General features: G+C 40.0%; 1 protein-coding gene across 1 annotated transcript in view; it reads right to left on the reverse strand.

Moving 5' to 3' along the window:
• Nucleotides 1-262: 262 nt before the first annotated feature.
• Nucleotides 263-17,130, reverse strand: part of UBE4A (ubiquitination factor E4A) — a 35,550-nt gene continuing 18,682 nt past the window's right edge. Inside the window, exons 11-20 of the mRNA XM_081239666.1 lie at nt 16,627-16,931; nt 15,221-15,353; nt 14,013-14,200; nt 12,400-12,500; nt 12,172-12,285; nt 10,456-10,630; nt 6,307-6,487; nt 5,725-5,872; nt 4,472-4,629; nt 263-3,325 (exon numbers count right to left, since the gene is read on the reverse strand). Of these exons, the coding sequence (XP_081095792.1) occupies nt 3,196-3,325; nt 4,472-4,629; nt 5,725-5,872; nt 6,307-6,487; nt 10,456-10,630; nt 12,172-12,285; nt 12,400-12,500; nt 14,013-14,200; nt 15,221-15,353; nt 16,627-16,931 (1,633 nt within the window). The 3' untranslated portion in view covers nt 263-3,195. The remainder of the gene's footprint in view (nt 3,326-4,471; nt 4,630-5,724; nt 5,873-6,306; nt 6,488-10,455; nt 10,631-12,171; nt 12,286-12,399; nt 12,501-14,012; nt 14,201-15,220; nt 15,354-16,626; nt 16,932-17,130) is intronic.

Raw genomic sequence — 17,130 nt, forward strand, 5'->3', positions numbered from 1 at the left:
GCCACTAGCTTTTTTTTTTTTTTTTTGCGGTACGCAGGCCTCTCACTGTTGTGGCCTCTCCCGTTGCGGAGCACAGGCTCCGGATGCGCAGGCTCAGCGGCCATGACTCACGGGCCCAGCCGCTCCGCGGCATGTGGGATCCTCCCGAACTGGGGCACGAACCTGCGTCCCCTGCATTGGCAGGCGGACTCCCAAACACTGCGCCACCAGGGAAGCCCTGCCACTAGCTTTTGATACTGTAATAAAGCAGTGATAACAAAGGTTGTTAAGTCAGATGTTCATTTATTAAATACAAGCTTTGAACAAACACCCCCAGGCAAGTATGACAAGAAGTAACCTTCCTGGAATGTTCCAAAATACAGTTACGTTGATCAAGTTTTATTTCAATCAAACTTCCTGTCGTTTTGTTCTTCACTTTCTTTGTTTCTAGGTTTTCTTTTCCAAGCAGTTAGAGAATGTGCATTATTTCCTCACATGATATCAACAGTGCAGCATCAGCCTCTGGCTTGTAAAGGCACCCAGTAGACTTATGCTCTGTGCAATGGCTGCTTAGTAACCAGCATCAAATAAAGTAATGAAGCTTTTGTAGAGTGTGATACCAAATAGCAACTGGCACCTTCACCTGCACCATTAAAAAACCTTTGACATTTCTTTCAGTTTTCACATATCTATGAAAAACTATATTAAAAACAAACAAACCCAGATTGCTTGATAAAACCTACTTAATTTTCCAAGTTTAGTATTACCCTCTTAGTAAGCAATACTAGAGCTGATTAAAGAGTCTTCACTTTCCTATCATATGCGAGCAAAGCCAACACATAAAACTAGGTATGTCAGAAAGTCTGCTCTAATAGATTTAGAGCTTGCTTCCGAGTTCCAGAAAACACAAGCCCTCTTTAAGCTTCCGAGTGCACATATGCACCATGTTGTACCACGATCATAATTTTTTAGTCTCATTTTTGGGATGTCTTAAATTACTTCAAGGAAAGGAAAAAGGCACAGAGGACACTTGGTTTCCTTACCAACAGTGGCCTTAAGCTATGCACTTGCCTTTGTGATGAGTTTATAGATATTCAGCAGCATTAATGGTGCCACAGCCATTCATAAAAAGTTTCAGGAAAAGAGATTTAAAAAAAAAACAAAAAACAAAAAACCTTGCCAGAAAAGGCTTACAATCTGAAGACTTAACTTAATACAGAAGTAGAATACAGACACAGATACAAGAGGCAGCATAGAGGTTCTTAACTAGAAAGCTGCTGGGAACAGCTGCCTTCTGAGGTTTTGTGCCCGTTTTTTCCTCCAATTTTCTCCTATAAAACTCTGGTCTTTTCCCCACTTCTTTTAAAAATGAAAATATCCTACTACATTGGGTTTGGAAGATAAATGCAAGTAAATTGAAGCTTATTTTATATAGTTCATTCTCAGAGAAGTAAAGGAGGATAATAAATATGAAATGAAGCTCATTTTAAGAAAATAAACAAATCCTGTCAACCCATGCCTTAAAGGCCCAGGGAGCATACTGAATTACTATCTTACATTCTGGCATTTGCAAGAGTCCTAGACTGCCTTTTTCATTTATAAGCACAGCAATAGGCAACATCTACTTTATATCTAGTGTGGGATGCCCTCGACTTGAGGGTTTCCAGCTGATACCATCAAAAACACATCAAGGACTGCTTATAACAACTTGTGTTGGATTACCGTAAAACTACCATCTTATTTGAAAGAGGCCGTGGTTAACAGTAGTATCCTCTAAATGAAGCAATGACCCGTTTCTAGATCATACCACTTTTCTTGTTAGTTATATTTTCGGGCTTAGAGGGACAGTGATATAGACAGTCCACAGGGGAATGTGCCTCACTCAGCATGTTAAGCTGCACAACTGAGTAGGGAACTCAAGCTCAACTTGTAAAAGTGGGGCCCATCCATCTACTAATTACATAGGGCTAAGTGGGTATTTAAAATGGTTTGTGGACAAGGTTGTGCTCAAATTCCTGCTCTGTTAATTGATGACCTAAGGATGAGTTGGAAGCAGCTCTTAGAAGTCAGGTCATAAGCCCAAACAAACATTAACTATATACATTTTACAGTCTCAGAATTTTGTCTAGAATAAGTGTTAGTAAACATGGCCACACACTGCAGACATCTTACCATGGAAGAGACAATATACAGTGGTACTCTTTTTACACTAGACCAATATAAAAATGTACATGGTGTGTGTACGTAGGTGTGTGTGTGTGTATATATATATATATATATATATATATATATATATATATACTGAGATATACTGCTGATATTAGTGTCTTAAAATGACATTTTTCATAGTTACAATATTTGTTGCCTAACTTTTCTACTCAAGCCTAGTCCTTGATTTTCAGTAGATGAAAAGGGCCCAATAGCCTTCTTTTCTCACCTCGGAATTTTCTGAATAAAGTGTCAAAACTGCAAATTTGTTCTACCAATCCTCCTAAAAATATTATAGGGCTAAATTTTCTGTGGTAATGACAACTCCATGAGGGAGTGTTTGGCCTCCAAGGTATCTTTGAGTTACAAGATAACACAAAACTAAGAGCTACCAACTGAAGTTGCATAAGATTCCTTTTTTCATGTCATCTTTCATCTTATTCAAAAATCTACTCAAACATCAAGGTATCTGCTTTTATACAAAATGTTATTCTGTAACATTGCAGAGCTGTAACAAGGAAAAGGGCTGAAGTCTGGGTCATAAAGTCTAGTAAATACCTTGGTAACACAGGACTTTCTGATATCAGCTGTCACTGAAATACGTGACATCATATACTTAAAAGCAGTGCTCACCAAAGATGTTTGAGCAGTTCTTGGAAGAGAAATAGTAAGGTGGCAGGAGGTTTTAGTAGTTGAAGTTAATGTAATTTAAGGTAAGAAAAGGAAGAAGAAAGAACAGGAAGAGATATAACAAAGGGTAAAAATTAGTGATGATTTCCAAACGTGGTGATGCTATAAGTATAATTTCCTGCAAGCCAGGAGCACTGTAAAGTCTTAGGAATTTTAATTATCATAATTTGAGAAAGAGCAGTTCTCTAATTTAGTAAAGGGTGAAGAAAAAAAAGAAAGCAAGAAAAAGGAAAGGAACAGAACCAGAAAGAGAGAAACCACAAACAATTGTTTATCTACACACTGGGGTTGGTTTTTGGTTTGTTTAGGTCACAGTATTTATTCAAGTTGCTCCTTTTGTTGTTGTTTCCTTTCTGCAAGCCACCGTTGGATTTTTTCTTTTAGTTCTGTGTTTGGCCGGATCTGGTCCATGGTGAGGGGACTACGGTTAAAGGGATCTGTTTGGTCACTGAGACAAAGAGGAAAAGAGAAATGGGGTTATTTCCGTAAGTTCTAACATCTTCAGCCACAAAGAGAATACCTAGGCATCCCACCTTGAGACTGAAGCTAGAGTGTATTATGATTCTGAATCAAGTGCTGACTTGAGGTTAGAAAAAATGGGATGAGAGAGAGTGATTTGGGAGGTTTTTTGGTTTTTTTGCAGATTTTTTAGCTACTTTGTCTCTCCGCTTAACAAACTTTATCTCAACATTGCTCTTCAGATGGTATTTGATTCCATTTCCCCAAGACAGAGACCCTATAACAATCATGTCAGCATAAAGAGCTGTTTGTAGTTTTAGTGACAGACTCTTGAAACAGTATAAGGTGTTAAGGGATAAAGCTTTGTAGGCTGACACTGGATTTAGCTAGCTGATTGCTCTTCAAGTAAATGCAGATTATGGCTTCCTCATAGGTAAGATGATATACCTTCTCTCTGTATTCTGAAGCCACGATAAAAATATAAACTCTCACTGACACTTTGGAAAAGACATACTATCCAGCACAGCATCATGCATATAGCGAGTGCTTAATACCAAATACCATCAAGTAGAACATCCTTTTTTCCAATATTTAAAGAACATTATCTCCCTAGATCTGGGTCAACTTATATAACTTCATTTTAAATAAGCAGAGTCTCTCAGTACCCATTTCTTTCTAATGCTGCACTGAGAGTAGGCTGGGGAAAACTTGTAGTCACCATGGCTGAGTTCAACAGCTGCAGCAGAATGTGGGTAAACCCATACGATGAGTGTAAAACCTGAATTTTTTTTTTCAATCTGTCTTTTATATTTTTACAACTAAAGTAAAATTAAAACAATTTCAAGTCAACTTATACTCCACGTTGACATATTTTATAATGGACAGAAATTATTTCCTTGAGGAAGGAAGAGGTAAGGTTAGCTCCAGCATTTCTCAACAGGTGTCTTGTTTTGGATGTTGGAATCCTGAACAATCAAGTGATATACTTCTACCAAAATGCCTCCTCAACACAATATGTTAATAAATCAACAATGTGGAGTACCTATTGGGTGCATAGTACTGTACTGGGAGAAAAAGATGATAGCAGACAAATGTACACCTGTACTCTTGAGGCTGCTTTTGGGGGCTGGCTTACCTGAGCAAATGTCTGGCAATGGTGGATCTATCCACAGTGACTCTGGAAGACGGCAGCACCACAGGGTCAGACATCAGTGTGCTCATGATGGGATCCAGAAACTCATCACAGGCATCTGCATAGGTCTCCTCTTCCTGTTGTTGGAGGTCTGCTAGAGACTGAGCACAAATACCGGGTAGTTACAGGGAAATCACAGAAGCAGCTGAACTCAAAATGCTCAATGACTATACCTTAATCTTCAAGGGTTATTGTTAGTAACCCTTTACGGCGACAGTAACAATTCTCAGCTTTATGTTCTAAACAAGCCAATATGGATACTATAGGAGCAAATTTAACATTCAGCCCCAACTCTGAATCTTCAGTTTGGCTCAGCCGCTAGCAGCCACGACCAGAAATGGATTTAAATGTTAACAAGGAAAAAAACCACACCATGCACAACATCCATCCTTCTGACAACAGCCCAGCTGTAAGGGGTGGGGGTTGGAGGGGGTTATTATTTGTATAATTACAGAGTTACTCATGCAGTCTGTGTATGAAAAGCAGTTTCCGGCTTTAGGTACAAACAGGTATGGGAATTTAAAAGTGGCCTCAACATCTGATTGAACTTTAGTTCCTCAGCGATCCATCCGCCTAAGCTCTAGGCAAAGATGAAGCCCAATTCAATAAATAAGTAACTCAATGAAGGGAAGACTGTTATCAATTAGGAAGGTTTTCCATTAGACTCTGTGCCATAATTTTTCCTTCTTCATAAATGCAAATGAAGCTGCTCCAACGAAAGTGATTAGCTGAGTACAATATAGTATTTTAATCTTTAAAATGTATGGCCATTCCTATATAAGCCAACTACCAACTACAAATAGAGAGAACAGAGAAAAATCAATAAAAATCAATGACAAAGAGCTACTAATCTTGAATTGTATTCTAAAAAGTTCTGCATAAATATCATAGATTTTCAAATCTATTGGTAACACTATACAGAGAAGTTTTCATAAAAACAGCCTATTAAAAATCTGTAAATTCTTTTTAGTAGAAGCTTCTTAAACTATTTTTCTGTTCTCACCCTCATATTGAAAAGAGTGGTACTATTAAAGAATATGGTAGTTTTAGCCATTGACTAATCAGGAAGGATCAGCTATTTATATTTTTTCAATGCAATACTCTTTTCCCCCCTCAAACTGGGTAAAAAAGCAGAACGGCTGAGTTGACATGATTTTTATTGAACATGTTAATAAGCAAATTATCCTCCTCCTTACCTTGATTCTCTCTGCTAAGTTGCTGAAAGCCACAATCATATTCCCAGGCTTATTTATTTTCTTCAGGACTCGGACTGTCTGTGCAAAGAGAGTTGGGGAATAGGAACGTCCATCCTTGGGCACAGTGGCACAGAAATTCTCCTCATCCCTAGAAGGTCAGCATCAGAAGGAAACTGAGCATCAGAGGATAGGTCAAAGAGGGCAATAACAGATGGGTTGAGGAACAAAGTTATATACCATGAATGTTCTTTTGATACAGAATGATTTCTTCTAATTTTTAGGAAGGAAGTCTTATCAAGTATCCCATGACCTTAAAAATATACTGCTTTTCCAAACAATGGAACAATCAGTAAAGTTTATCTTTGCACAGATCAAGGGAGAGTGTTGGAAATTCCAAATAACATCCCACAGGTCATACAAAATCTCATTATTTAAAACTATAGAAGATTCCTTCATCAGCCAACTAGAAACAAACCATTTCCTTTCTATTTCTACATAATCACCAGCTAGTCATTCCACTGTCAAAACCCCCAGTTAAAACATGAGCAAGGCCTCTGGCCTGCCCAATTAAATCTCAGGTACCCAAGATTTAAGTAGATGGTGCAGATATCTGAAACGAGCTGCTGGGGTTTGAAGTCGAATTCACTGAAGTCCTTGACTTTTAAGGCCCCCATCTTGGGGCCAACCAGGTGCTGCAGGAAGTAGTTCAGCATGGAGATGATGCGCTCAGCCAGGAAAGGATGCACAAAGAGGGATTTGATCTCTGGAAAAAAAGCCAAAGTCTGTGAAAACTCAATCCATTAGCAATTTTCAACTTACAATGTCTTAGAGTTTTACTTGGAGACCTCTGGGGACTGCTATTTTTCAAAATACATTTTCATTGCAGTAATATTAGAAAATATTAGACAAGGAAAAGCAAACAAAATATAAAAACTACTACTCAGATGTAAACACTGTTAACATTTTGCTAATATATCCTTCTAGTTTTTCTGTCCATATTTACATACATATACATTTATAAAACAAAATGATTATCATATTGTACATATTCTGTAACTTACTTTTTTCATTAATGATATCGTAAATACCTTACCATTTCAGTAAATATAGGTTCTTGTGCTGTCCAACATGGTAGCCACTGGCCACATGTGACTATTTAAATTAATTAAAATTAAATTAAAAATTCAGTTTTTCAGATACACTACCCACATTTCAAGTGTTCAGTGGCCACATGTGGCTAGTATCTATAGTATTGGACAGTCCAGATTTATAGAACACTTCCATCACATAAAGTTCTATAGGATAGTGACGATTCATACCGTTTTTTTTTTTTTTTTTTTTTTTTTACGGTACGCGGGCCTCTCACTTATTGTGGCCTCTCCCGGTGTGGAGCACAGGCTCCGGACGCGCAGGCTCAGCAGCCATGGCTCACGCGCCCAGCCGCTCCATGGCATGTGGGATCCTCCCGGACCAGGACACGAACCCGTGTCCCCTGCATCGGCAGGCGGACTCTCAACCACTGAGCCACCAGGGAAGCCCTCATAACCCTTTTTAATGGCCACATAGTTTTCCAATGTGTGACTGCACCATGAGTTATTTATGTACTCTATCTTTATTGCTGGACATTACTATTGTTGTCAATTTTTTCTTATTATAAGCATTTCACTAACTGATGAACTTCACTGTGTACATATCTTGTAGACATTACTTCCTACAACAAATTTGTAAGGAACTGCTAGGTCATGGCATGAATGAATGAATGAATGAATGAATAAATAAATACCAAGTGCAACAAGCCAAGTAGTGTAAGGTTTGCTTAGTACTGCTGGCTCTTAATTTTTCAATTTTAGTCATTATCTGTTGACTCTACTACTGATGAGAGTTTAGCTCTCATTGCTGTCCCTCTTCCCCAAATACAAATTCCCCTAATATATAAACAAATCTTTGGTGAAATAATTTAGATTTTGTCATTAAGATTATGTTAATATCATATATAGCAGAGCCACATAGTATTCTAATGATTATATATATAAAGTAATATATACTTTTAATTTTTATTTATTTTTAAAATAATATATTTTTTAATTAAAAAATTTTTATTTATTACTATTTTTGGCTTCATGGGTCTTTGTTGCTGCACACGGGCTTTCTCTAGTTGCAGCAAGCAGGGGCTACTCTTCATTGCGATGCACGGGCTTATTGCAGTGGCTTCTCTTGCTGCGGAGCATGGGCTCTAGGTGTGTGGGCTTCAGTAGTTGTGGCCCGTGAGCTTAGTAGTTGTGGCTCGCGGGCTCTACAGCGCAGGTTTAGTAGTTGTGGTGCACAGGCTTAGCTGCTCCACAGCATGTGGGATCTTCCCTGACCAGGGCTTGAACCCATGTCCCCTGCATTGGCAGGCGGATTCTTAACCACTGTGCTGCCAGGAAAGTGCCAATATATATACTTTTTTTTTTTTTTTGTGGTGCGCGGGCCTCTCCCTGCTGTGGCCTCTCCCGTTGCGCTCTGGACGCACAGGCTCAGTGGTCATGGCTCATGGGCCTAGCCGCTCCGCGGCACGTGGGATCTTCCCGGACCGGGGCACGAACCCATGTCCCCTACTTCGGCAGGCGGGCTCTCAACCACTGCGCCACCAGGGAAGCCCCTATATATACTTTTTAATACTTCTTTTTCTCCGCTTATTTTCAGAGTACCTATCATTAAATCTTTCTAAACTCTCCACCAGAAATGTAAAACTCTCAAAAATAGTTTTTGGAGATGTTCTTTCTGGAAGCTTCCATTCATCACTCCAATCTGGACTCCTTGTTTTATAGGCCTATGGTGTGGTGGTCATACAAGCTACCTCTATCATCAGCCTGGGAACTTCCTTTGCATCTCTCTTACAGGATTCCACTTTCCTCCATTTTGATGGAGTATATTTATCCTTTTGTAGCTTCTCCAAAAAGGGTACACCGGAAGTAAATCTGATACCTTCACGTCTGAAGATGTCCTTACATTTTACCCTCAAACAGGGTAAAATGATTTGGTTGGCTATAAGATTCTAGGCTGAAAAGATATTTTCCATCAGGACTGTGTTCCAGCTTCAAACGTCAGTGCTGTGAAATTCAAAGATGTTTTGATGTTTAAACCATTGTACATGACCTGATTTTTTTCTCTGGAACCTTTTAGGTACCCTGATTTTCTGAAATGCCACAATGATATACCTTAGTGTAGGGGTTTAAAAATTCCCTGCGCTGGGTACTTGGTGGCTCCTTTTAATTTAGAATCTCTTAGTTTTGGGGAATTTGGGGGGTATTATTTCTTTGATAATGTCCTTTCATTTTTCTCTTTTGACACTTCCTAGATTGATCCTTTAGTTTCTTGTTTTCTCTTCTAATTTCCATCTCTTTTTCTGTTCTACTTTCACGGAAGAGTTCCTTGAATTTATCTTCTAACCCTTCTACTGACTTTTCAAAATTTCTGAAGTTGTATTTTCAATATCCAAGAGCTCCTTCTTGTTCTTTGCATAATCCCTTGTGTTGCCTCTTTCTTTCCGTTTTATGTATGCTGTATCTTCTCTCATACCTCTGAAATTATAAAGATATTTTAAAGCAGCAGTCCCCAACCTTTTTGGCACTAGGGACTGGTTTTGTGTAAGACAATTTTTCCACGGACCGGGGGTGGGGGTGGGGTGATGGTTCAGGTGGTAATGCAAGTGATGGGGAGCAATGGGGAGCGGCAGATGAAGCTTCGCTCACTCGCCTGCCGCTCACCTCCTGCTGTGCGGCCCTGTTCCTAACAGGCTGTGGACCGATACTGGTCCACGGCCTGGGGGTTGGGGACCCCTGTTTTAAAGAGTTTTCATCTATTATCTGTGTTTCACATTAGAGGATTTCCTCAAATGTCTGGTGATCCTTGGTTGTCACTTCATATATAATCAATATAAAAATTTTTAATGAAAGGTTTTACTTTGTATGTATGTATGTATGTATGTATGTATTTATTTATTTCCTTACTTATTTATTTCCTTACTTATTTCCTTCCTTACTTATTGATTGATTGATTGATTGATTGATTGATTGTATGCGGGCCTCTCACTGTTGTGGCCTCTCCCGTTGTGGAGCACAGGCTCCGGACGCGCAGGCTCAGCAGCCATGGCTCACGGGCCCAGCTGCTCTGCGGCATGTGGGATCCTCCTGGACCGAGGCACGAACCCGTGTCCCCTGCATCGGCAGGCGGACTCTCAACCACTGCGCCACCAGGTAAGCCCTACTTTGTTTTTAAATACAAAGTCTTGCAGTGTGTATTTTCTACTTATATCACATCTCAATTCCGACTAGCCAAAGTTTAAATGCTTGAGAGCCACATGTGGCAAGTGACTACTGAACTGGACAGTGCAGCTCTAGAGAGAGTAGAGATAAGTATCTCTGTTTGATCTACCACATTTAACCAGAGTTCAAGAATATTTTTTTTCAGGTAATACAAACACCCCCAGATATATTGATATGGCTAAGTTGTGTCCTCAAGAACAATGGTACTAACTTATGCTTTCTGGCAGCTGTGTGAGGATGACCATTTCCTCCTTCCCATGTCAACAATGGACAACATCATTCTTTTTGAAGCTTCTCTAGTGATTCACTTCCTCTCAGACTGTGGAGGAGGATACTGTCACCAGAGTCTCAGTGGGCTGATCCCTCAAATGAAGCAGATCTTAACCACTGCATGTTTTGGGAAAGCAGTGTGTTGTATCCTTACCTGATGTCAGAAAGGCAAGGGTACCAATTGTTTCATTGGACATGATGTTATGGAAACGTGCCAGCTGTCCAAACATCTGTAGGCCAGCCTCCTTCTCTCGGCGGGCTTCTGGAGTCAGACTGTCCCATTCACCTCGGTCCTTCTCAATTTGTTGAATTTTTATCTTGCTCAAATACTACAGAAACCAGAGGTGGAAGGTATCAGAGAACAAAGTGTATTGAAGGGAAGATGATATTTAAGAGGTCTTATTTAAAATCTAGTCCACTAAGCTGGGAAAACCACGGACTACCTAAGAGACATGAGGCTTTCTCAGCACAGGGCTGAAGTTTAAAAAGAAATTGTGGGGAGACTTCCCTGACGGTCCAGTGGCTAAGACTCCACGCTCCCAATGCAGGGGACATGGGTTTGATCCCTGGTTGGGGAACTAAGAATCCTGCATGCCGCAAGGCACAGACTAAAAAAAAAAAAAAAAAAAAAGACGAAAAAAAGACAAAAAAAGATAAAAAAGAAATTGTGGGAAAAATTGTTTCAGCCTGGGTAGACTTATGGGTAATTCCCCTGGAAATATTATAGTCTATGAAATAGAAACAAGGATAAATAGTATATGAAATATTGGTAAAAGCAAACAGGCTACAGGGAAAAAAAAAAGATGAAAGATGAAAAAAACCCCCACCCCCCAAAACTGCTTATCAAAAAACAAAGCTCTATCAAACATGCAAAATGTCTGGAAGGAGAACCATAAATATTTAAAACCCTCTACCTCTCAACATTCTTGCTATTGTAGCAAGCATGTTAAACTTACAGTCCCATGAAAACGCCATCTGTGTCATTCTGTCACATAGCTCTTGCTTAGAAACGTCTATTTATTACAGGACTTGTTTTCTAAGGCAACAGATCTAAAATCTTTAAGTATGGGATTATGAACAAAGCAGGAACATTTTCTCACAAATCAAATACAAGTTACTGGGAGATTGCTAATCAATACGAGGAGTGTGTGGGCTATCCAACAGGCTACCCTCATGATTTACCTGCTTTGTCTCCCTTTGGGTCACTGCCCTATCTTACACCTGTCGCAGATAAGGGAAGTTTTTATAGGAGCAATAAGCAGCTCCACAAGGGAGGGTTAAGCTGAAGGAACTGAGAGACCCCCAGGTGTATACTTTGTAAAACTCATGTTTCAGATATAGCTAAAGATTTGGGAGGCAGTGGACAGATGAAGAGTACTGATGACTTGGAGTCTTCATGTGAAAAAATAACCCAAACCAGAGATTTTTTTTCCAAATAGTGGTATAAAAGTCAGAACCTTTTAGGAAAGAGGGCTAAGAATCATTGCCTTGGTCAGTCACTGTTACTGATGTCTTGGGATGCAAGAAAGTTGAAAGCACTAACTGAATGAAGATCCTCTGATTTCTTTCTGTAGTGCTAGACTGATTAGTTCTGCCAGTGTACCTTAGTTTGGCCTTTCACACTTTCTTTTCCACTCTCTGCCAAAATATCATCCTAGCTCATAAGGCCCTTGGTCTTGGTCTCTAATGGAACAATACCTATCAAACTCTACAAGGGCAAGGTTGGTGGTACATTACTACTTGCAAATTTTTGGTGTCCAAGCCTGGTACTAGGGGATCGCTAGCATAAGGATTGCTCTATTATGACTAAGAGGTAAAAAGTATGTATGATGGTATAAGGGCAGTTAAATCTGTTTGTTTGTTTTTTTACCTGTATGGCTTCATCCAAAAGGAAGATGGCATCGTTCATCAGCAGGTTAAGAAAGCGGAGGAAGAGTGGGGGATTCATGGCTTCTAAATTCTTAGAGGCATAGTCAGCCAAATCCTGTAAGTCCCAGCCCAAGAAAAAAACATTTTAGTACTGAATCGCAACCCATTGGGGCTTATGTGGAGCAAAACTCAGATAACTCAATTTTGGTTTCACCAAAAACATTCTCACCTTAATGCTTTCTCGATAGGTATCTGTTCCCCACATGTACCTGAGGATGGGATACATGGGGCGGCGGTAATTAAACTTCTGCTCAAACTGATGGGGGTCTCCTGGAGTAAGGTAAGAGCAAAACATCAGCAAAGGTAGTGCTATTAGAGAAAAGGCAAGAGCTTATGTTTATGTGTAGCCATTTATTTTATGAAAATTCTGAATGCGTCAAGGCTACCGGCAAGACCTGCCGTGGGAGTTTATGAAGGCCTAGAGTCATAATCAAGTGTTTGCTTATCTCCTTACCGACAGAACAAGAGGGGGACATATAAACGATACAGTACTCAGAAAAGGACAAAGACTGAGCTGCAAAATAAAAGCCAAGGGAAACAAATGCTTCCATATCCAAACGTAGACTACTTATCAGACTTTGAATGAGGCCTCTGCACTGGCCATTGTGGCAGTGCCAGCCACGTGCAGGATGGGCTACTAAAAGTAATCCCCACATTCTTCATAGATAACATCCCAACTGTGTGGCCAACTGGTTCTTGATTACTCTGAAAAATCAGGCCAGGAGCTAAAAATCTGAGGCTTATACTGCTTTTGACATGCCAGAGGTACCACCAGAGCTCTACAGGTTGGGTCATATAATAAAGGAGGGGCATGGGATTTGGAGTCAGGAGACTTAGGTTTTCCTTCTGGCTCCACTTAATGCAAGTCTCTTACTCTTTCTCAACTCCCACTTCCTCAGAAAATAAAACAGGAATTATAATACACCCTCTAATATTACAACCAAAGGGTCATAGTGTCTGTATAATGAGATAACTGCAATGATTTATCGTGCAACTTCTTATATATTATAAAGATTTACATACACTGCCTCAACCATCACTTCAACCCCTTTTACAAATGAGGAAACTAAGCAAGTAACAAAGTCAAAATTCAAATATGGAAAAACAGTCAGTAAAGTGTTAAATGTCTCTTTAATGTTAATTGTATTTATCACTGGCTGGCAGGACATCCCCTTTAAAAGGGGTCTTAAGTAACTGCTTTGCATATCTTGTTTACCGGTTGAGAGGGGGTACTGTTTACTCAGACACAGCATCTCAGGGTTACAGCTCAAAAGGGCATGAGAGAAAGGGAATGTTGCTGTTATTCTTAATCTAACAATTAAACTGTACGAGAGTTAGACCGTCTGGATAAGACAAAAGAATATCTCAGTCAGCACATCATCTCATTATCACCATTCTGTAATTCTGAGGCAGAGAAAAATAAAGACCTGGGGTTTTAATTGGACAGCCTTATTTATTTGAGTATGATTCTATCAAAAATTATAGTAAAGTTGTTAACAGTATGTGTTTTTCTTTTTTAAGGTGAGAGAGACCTGATTCTACCACTTAATTGTATGACATAAACGAATAATTTAATCTTTTTGAGCATCCATGTCTTTATAGGTAAATGGGGATAACAGAGTAAAACTTACCAGATGGTGACAGATTAAGGAAACAATGTGAAAAAAGCACTTAGCATCAAGGGTAGCACATGGTAGGTATTCAATAAATGATGGCTTATGATATTTTCCTGACATTTAAAAACTGATCAGCGATCAGTTTCTTGGTTCTAGACTGCTTTACCTGTAAACTCAATGTCCACAAAGACCTTGATTAGAGCTTCTGCAAGGTGGGATGCATAGGGAAAGTTGCAGAACACACGTTTCCGGTGGAACACACTGGATACCAAGGGATTTGGGGTCTGATCCATGTGGGGCATCACTGCTTCCAACACCTCAGCGAGTTTGGCCCTTAGGTGGGGATTCTTCATCCTATGAATAGGGCAGAAAGCAAACTGAGCAGGCAGAAAATTTAACTCCCAAATTTATAACTATTCTCTCTATACGAGGAGTCAAAACATCATATATCATCTGTACAGAGAGTTACAGGAGAAAACACGACTCCGCAGCTTTAAGTCGGTCAATTTCTGGGGGATATGCAGAGTGTACCATTCAGCTCTTTAAGATCACAGCTTACCAATTACGAGGATGAGTTCTTAAGTTTCTATTTAACGCTCCGCCATTCTGTTTACTTCTGTATAACAATGCATGACTTACTATTCTCTGACAGCTTCATCTGGGATAAACTTGCCTTTCCAAGCTTTCTGAGGCTAAGGGCCAGGATATAATTATTCCACATTACTTATATGCATACCATGTGCACCTAATACTTGTTGACTTATGATTTTTCATTAGGTCTGCTCAGTTCAGTGAAGGACTGGCTTCTACCTGTGTCTCACTGACACGGCTCAGGGGATTGTGGATCTCTTCTTTGTGCAGCAAATTCTCACTTACATACATACTGTTTCCTTTGGCCTACCACCAAAAAATCAGAGAAGCAACTCTACAGGCCAGTGAGCATCTTCCTTTGGGAAGGAGGACTAGAAGCTATGAATGGTAAGACTTGAGATCAGAGAGCATTTACCCAAGTTTACGGCTCATCCAACTCAGAATTTTAAGAGCAAACTTTGTTATCATACATTAGAAGATCATTAGCACCTGGCAAGGTCTCTGGCATTAAGGTAACTATTTTAACCAGGGACTAGCAGTGAAATTCCCATCAGGTACCTTATATGCAGGTTCAAATTCTCTGTGGGCAAAGTCCTTTGTTTATTATGCCTCTCAAGTGTGGGATTTGGGGCTACCCATAAGGATAGTCAGGTGATTCATTAATGTTAACACAACTTCTGAAGGCAACCCCTTATGATTCAGGCTTGTTTATTTCTTGGTTTAGAAGTCTTCTGAATGTTTGCAGCTCTAAACTGTGACAGAGTCACGCTTTCAGCACTTCACCTTTCTATGCTTCCAGTGAAAATGGTGATAAAATGAAGGACATGTTCCAGGGAATCTGCTGATGTCTCCAAGATGTCATCGGCAAAGCGGCGGAGAAAAATGAGGAAATCACCCAAGTTATCTGCAAAAAATTCTGAGAAAAATAATATTCACTGGAATTAGCCAAACATCTGACTCTTTGTATTATGCAATATTTAAATTCCTCCCTTTTACTCTACTTAGTGAAGGTTTAAAAAACCCCAAATGTCTTGTAGGTACTAGAAATGACGATAAATTAATATAGAATCTCCTTTGAATGTAAGTCAATTTTTATTTTTATCCAAGTAAACAGAATAGTAGAGACATAAAATATTAACACACCAGTGCAGTTTAAGAAAGTATACTGATAGACATATACTTCCAAACTCAAGGTTAACTGTGCATTCAAATAACCCTTTAGATGAAAAAGAATCTTGAATAGAAATGAATACATTAGATGACTATGGTCTTCACTCTCTGGAGTCCTCCACTGGTCTTTGCCTTCTAGTACTTATGCCCTTGTATATCTCCTCCTACACTATTCCAGGGTAGAAGACACACTATGGGGCACATAGAAGTGATGGCATGTCATTTCCATAATTAGGTTATAAAAGCCTACAGCTTCCATTTTGGTTCCCTGCTCTGAGGGAGCCACCTGCCATACCGTTAGCAGTACTGAGGAGAGTCCTGTGTGGCCTGGAAAAGAAACCGGCAAGCAACTGAGGTTTGCCAACAACCACACGACCAGGCTTGTAAGCAGATCCTCCAGCTCTGGTCGAGTCTTCAGATTCCCATGGCACTGGTGGACAGTCTGGTTGCAACCTCACGAAGGACCAGAGTCAGAACCATGCAGCTAAGCTACTCCTGGATCACTGACCCGTGGAAACTGTGTGTGATAATGTGTATTGTGTTAAGTTGCTATGTTTTGGGGTAATTTGTGACTCAGCAATAGATGACCAGTACAGTGATCAAGAACATGTAACCTGATTTTGACGGACAGTTTCTGCCGACCCCTCACCAACATACACACATACACAATCTCACTTCTGGGTTAACCAAGAGGAGATGATATTTTTTTTCCTAAAGAATAGCACAGGGGGGTGGGTTAGACACATAAATTTATAAGTTGAATGACAACTTCATGACTGCACTTCATCCTTTGAAGACTATTTTCTTATCTGCACAGCAGTGGCGACACAAGGCTGAGGAACAAGGTATCAGTTCCCCCAGGCTTCAACCAACAGACATTACCTACAAGTTTGAGTTGTTTCTCCAAAAACAGCTGAATGATAACTAAGGAAGGATATTTTGAGGATTAAACTTCCAACGTGACCCAGTTAAACTTAGATAGCTATAAATAGGAAGCTCCCAAGGGAGAGCCTGCTTACCTGGCACGTAAGCCAAAGAACTGTAGCCATCTGGCAAAGGAAAAGTTAGCTCTATCGGCTGTGAGCCCTCATTGCCCATGGCCAGTTGAACTAGGAGAACGGCCATGGACACCTGCAAATTTAGGCAGTTTTGCAGCATTTGCGGCTCAGTCATGGCAGTCTTAGTAGAAAGATAGATGGTCATCAGTCGTTCAAACTGCTCACGGAGGTTGTCAGCAGCAGGGCTAGAACTTTGCTGAGCATCCCGCCAGGCTACCTGCAGCCGATGCAGATTTTGGTTGATTTTTACCATCTGATCATGCAACCTGCCCCCAAGAAAGCAGAAAAGACTGGGTCAGGAGGCTCATATAGGGCCAGTTGAGTACAAACTGTTTTTTTTTTTAAATTTTAACATCTTTATTGGAGTATAATTGCTTTACAGTGTTAATTTCTGCTGTATAGCAAAGTGAATCAGCTATACGTATACATATATCCCCATATCCCCTCCCTCTTGCATCTCCCTCC

This window comes from Mesoplodon bidens, assembly GCF_964165515.1.
Source record: "Mesoplodon bidens genome assembly, chromosome: 7".
Lineage (NCBI taxonomy): Eukaryota > Metazoa > Chordata > Mammalia > Artiodactyla > Ziphiidae > Mesoplodon > Mesoplodon bidens.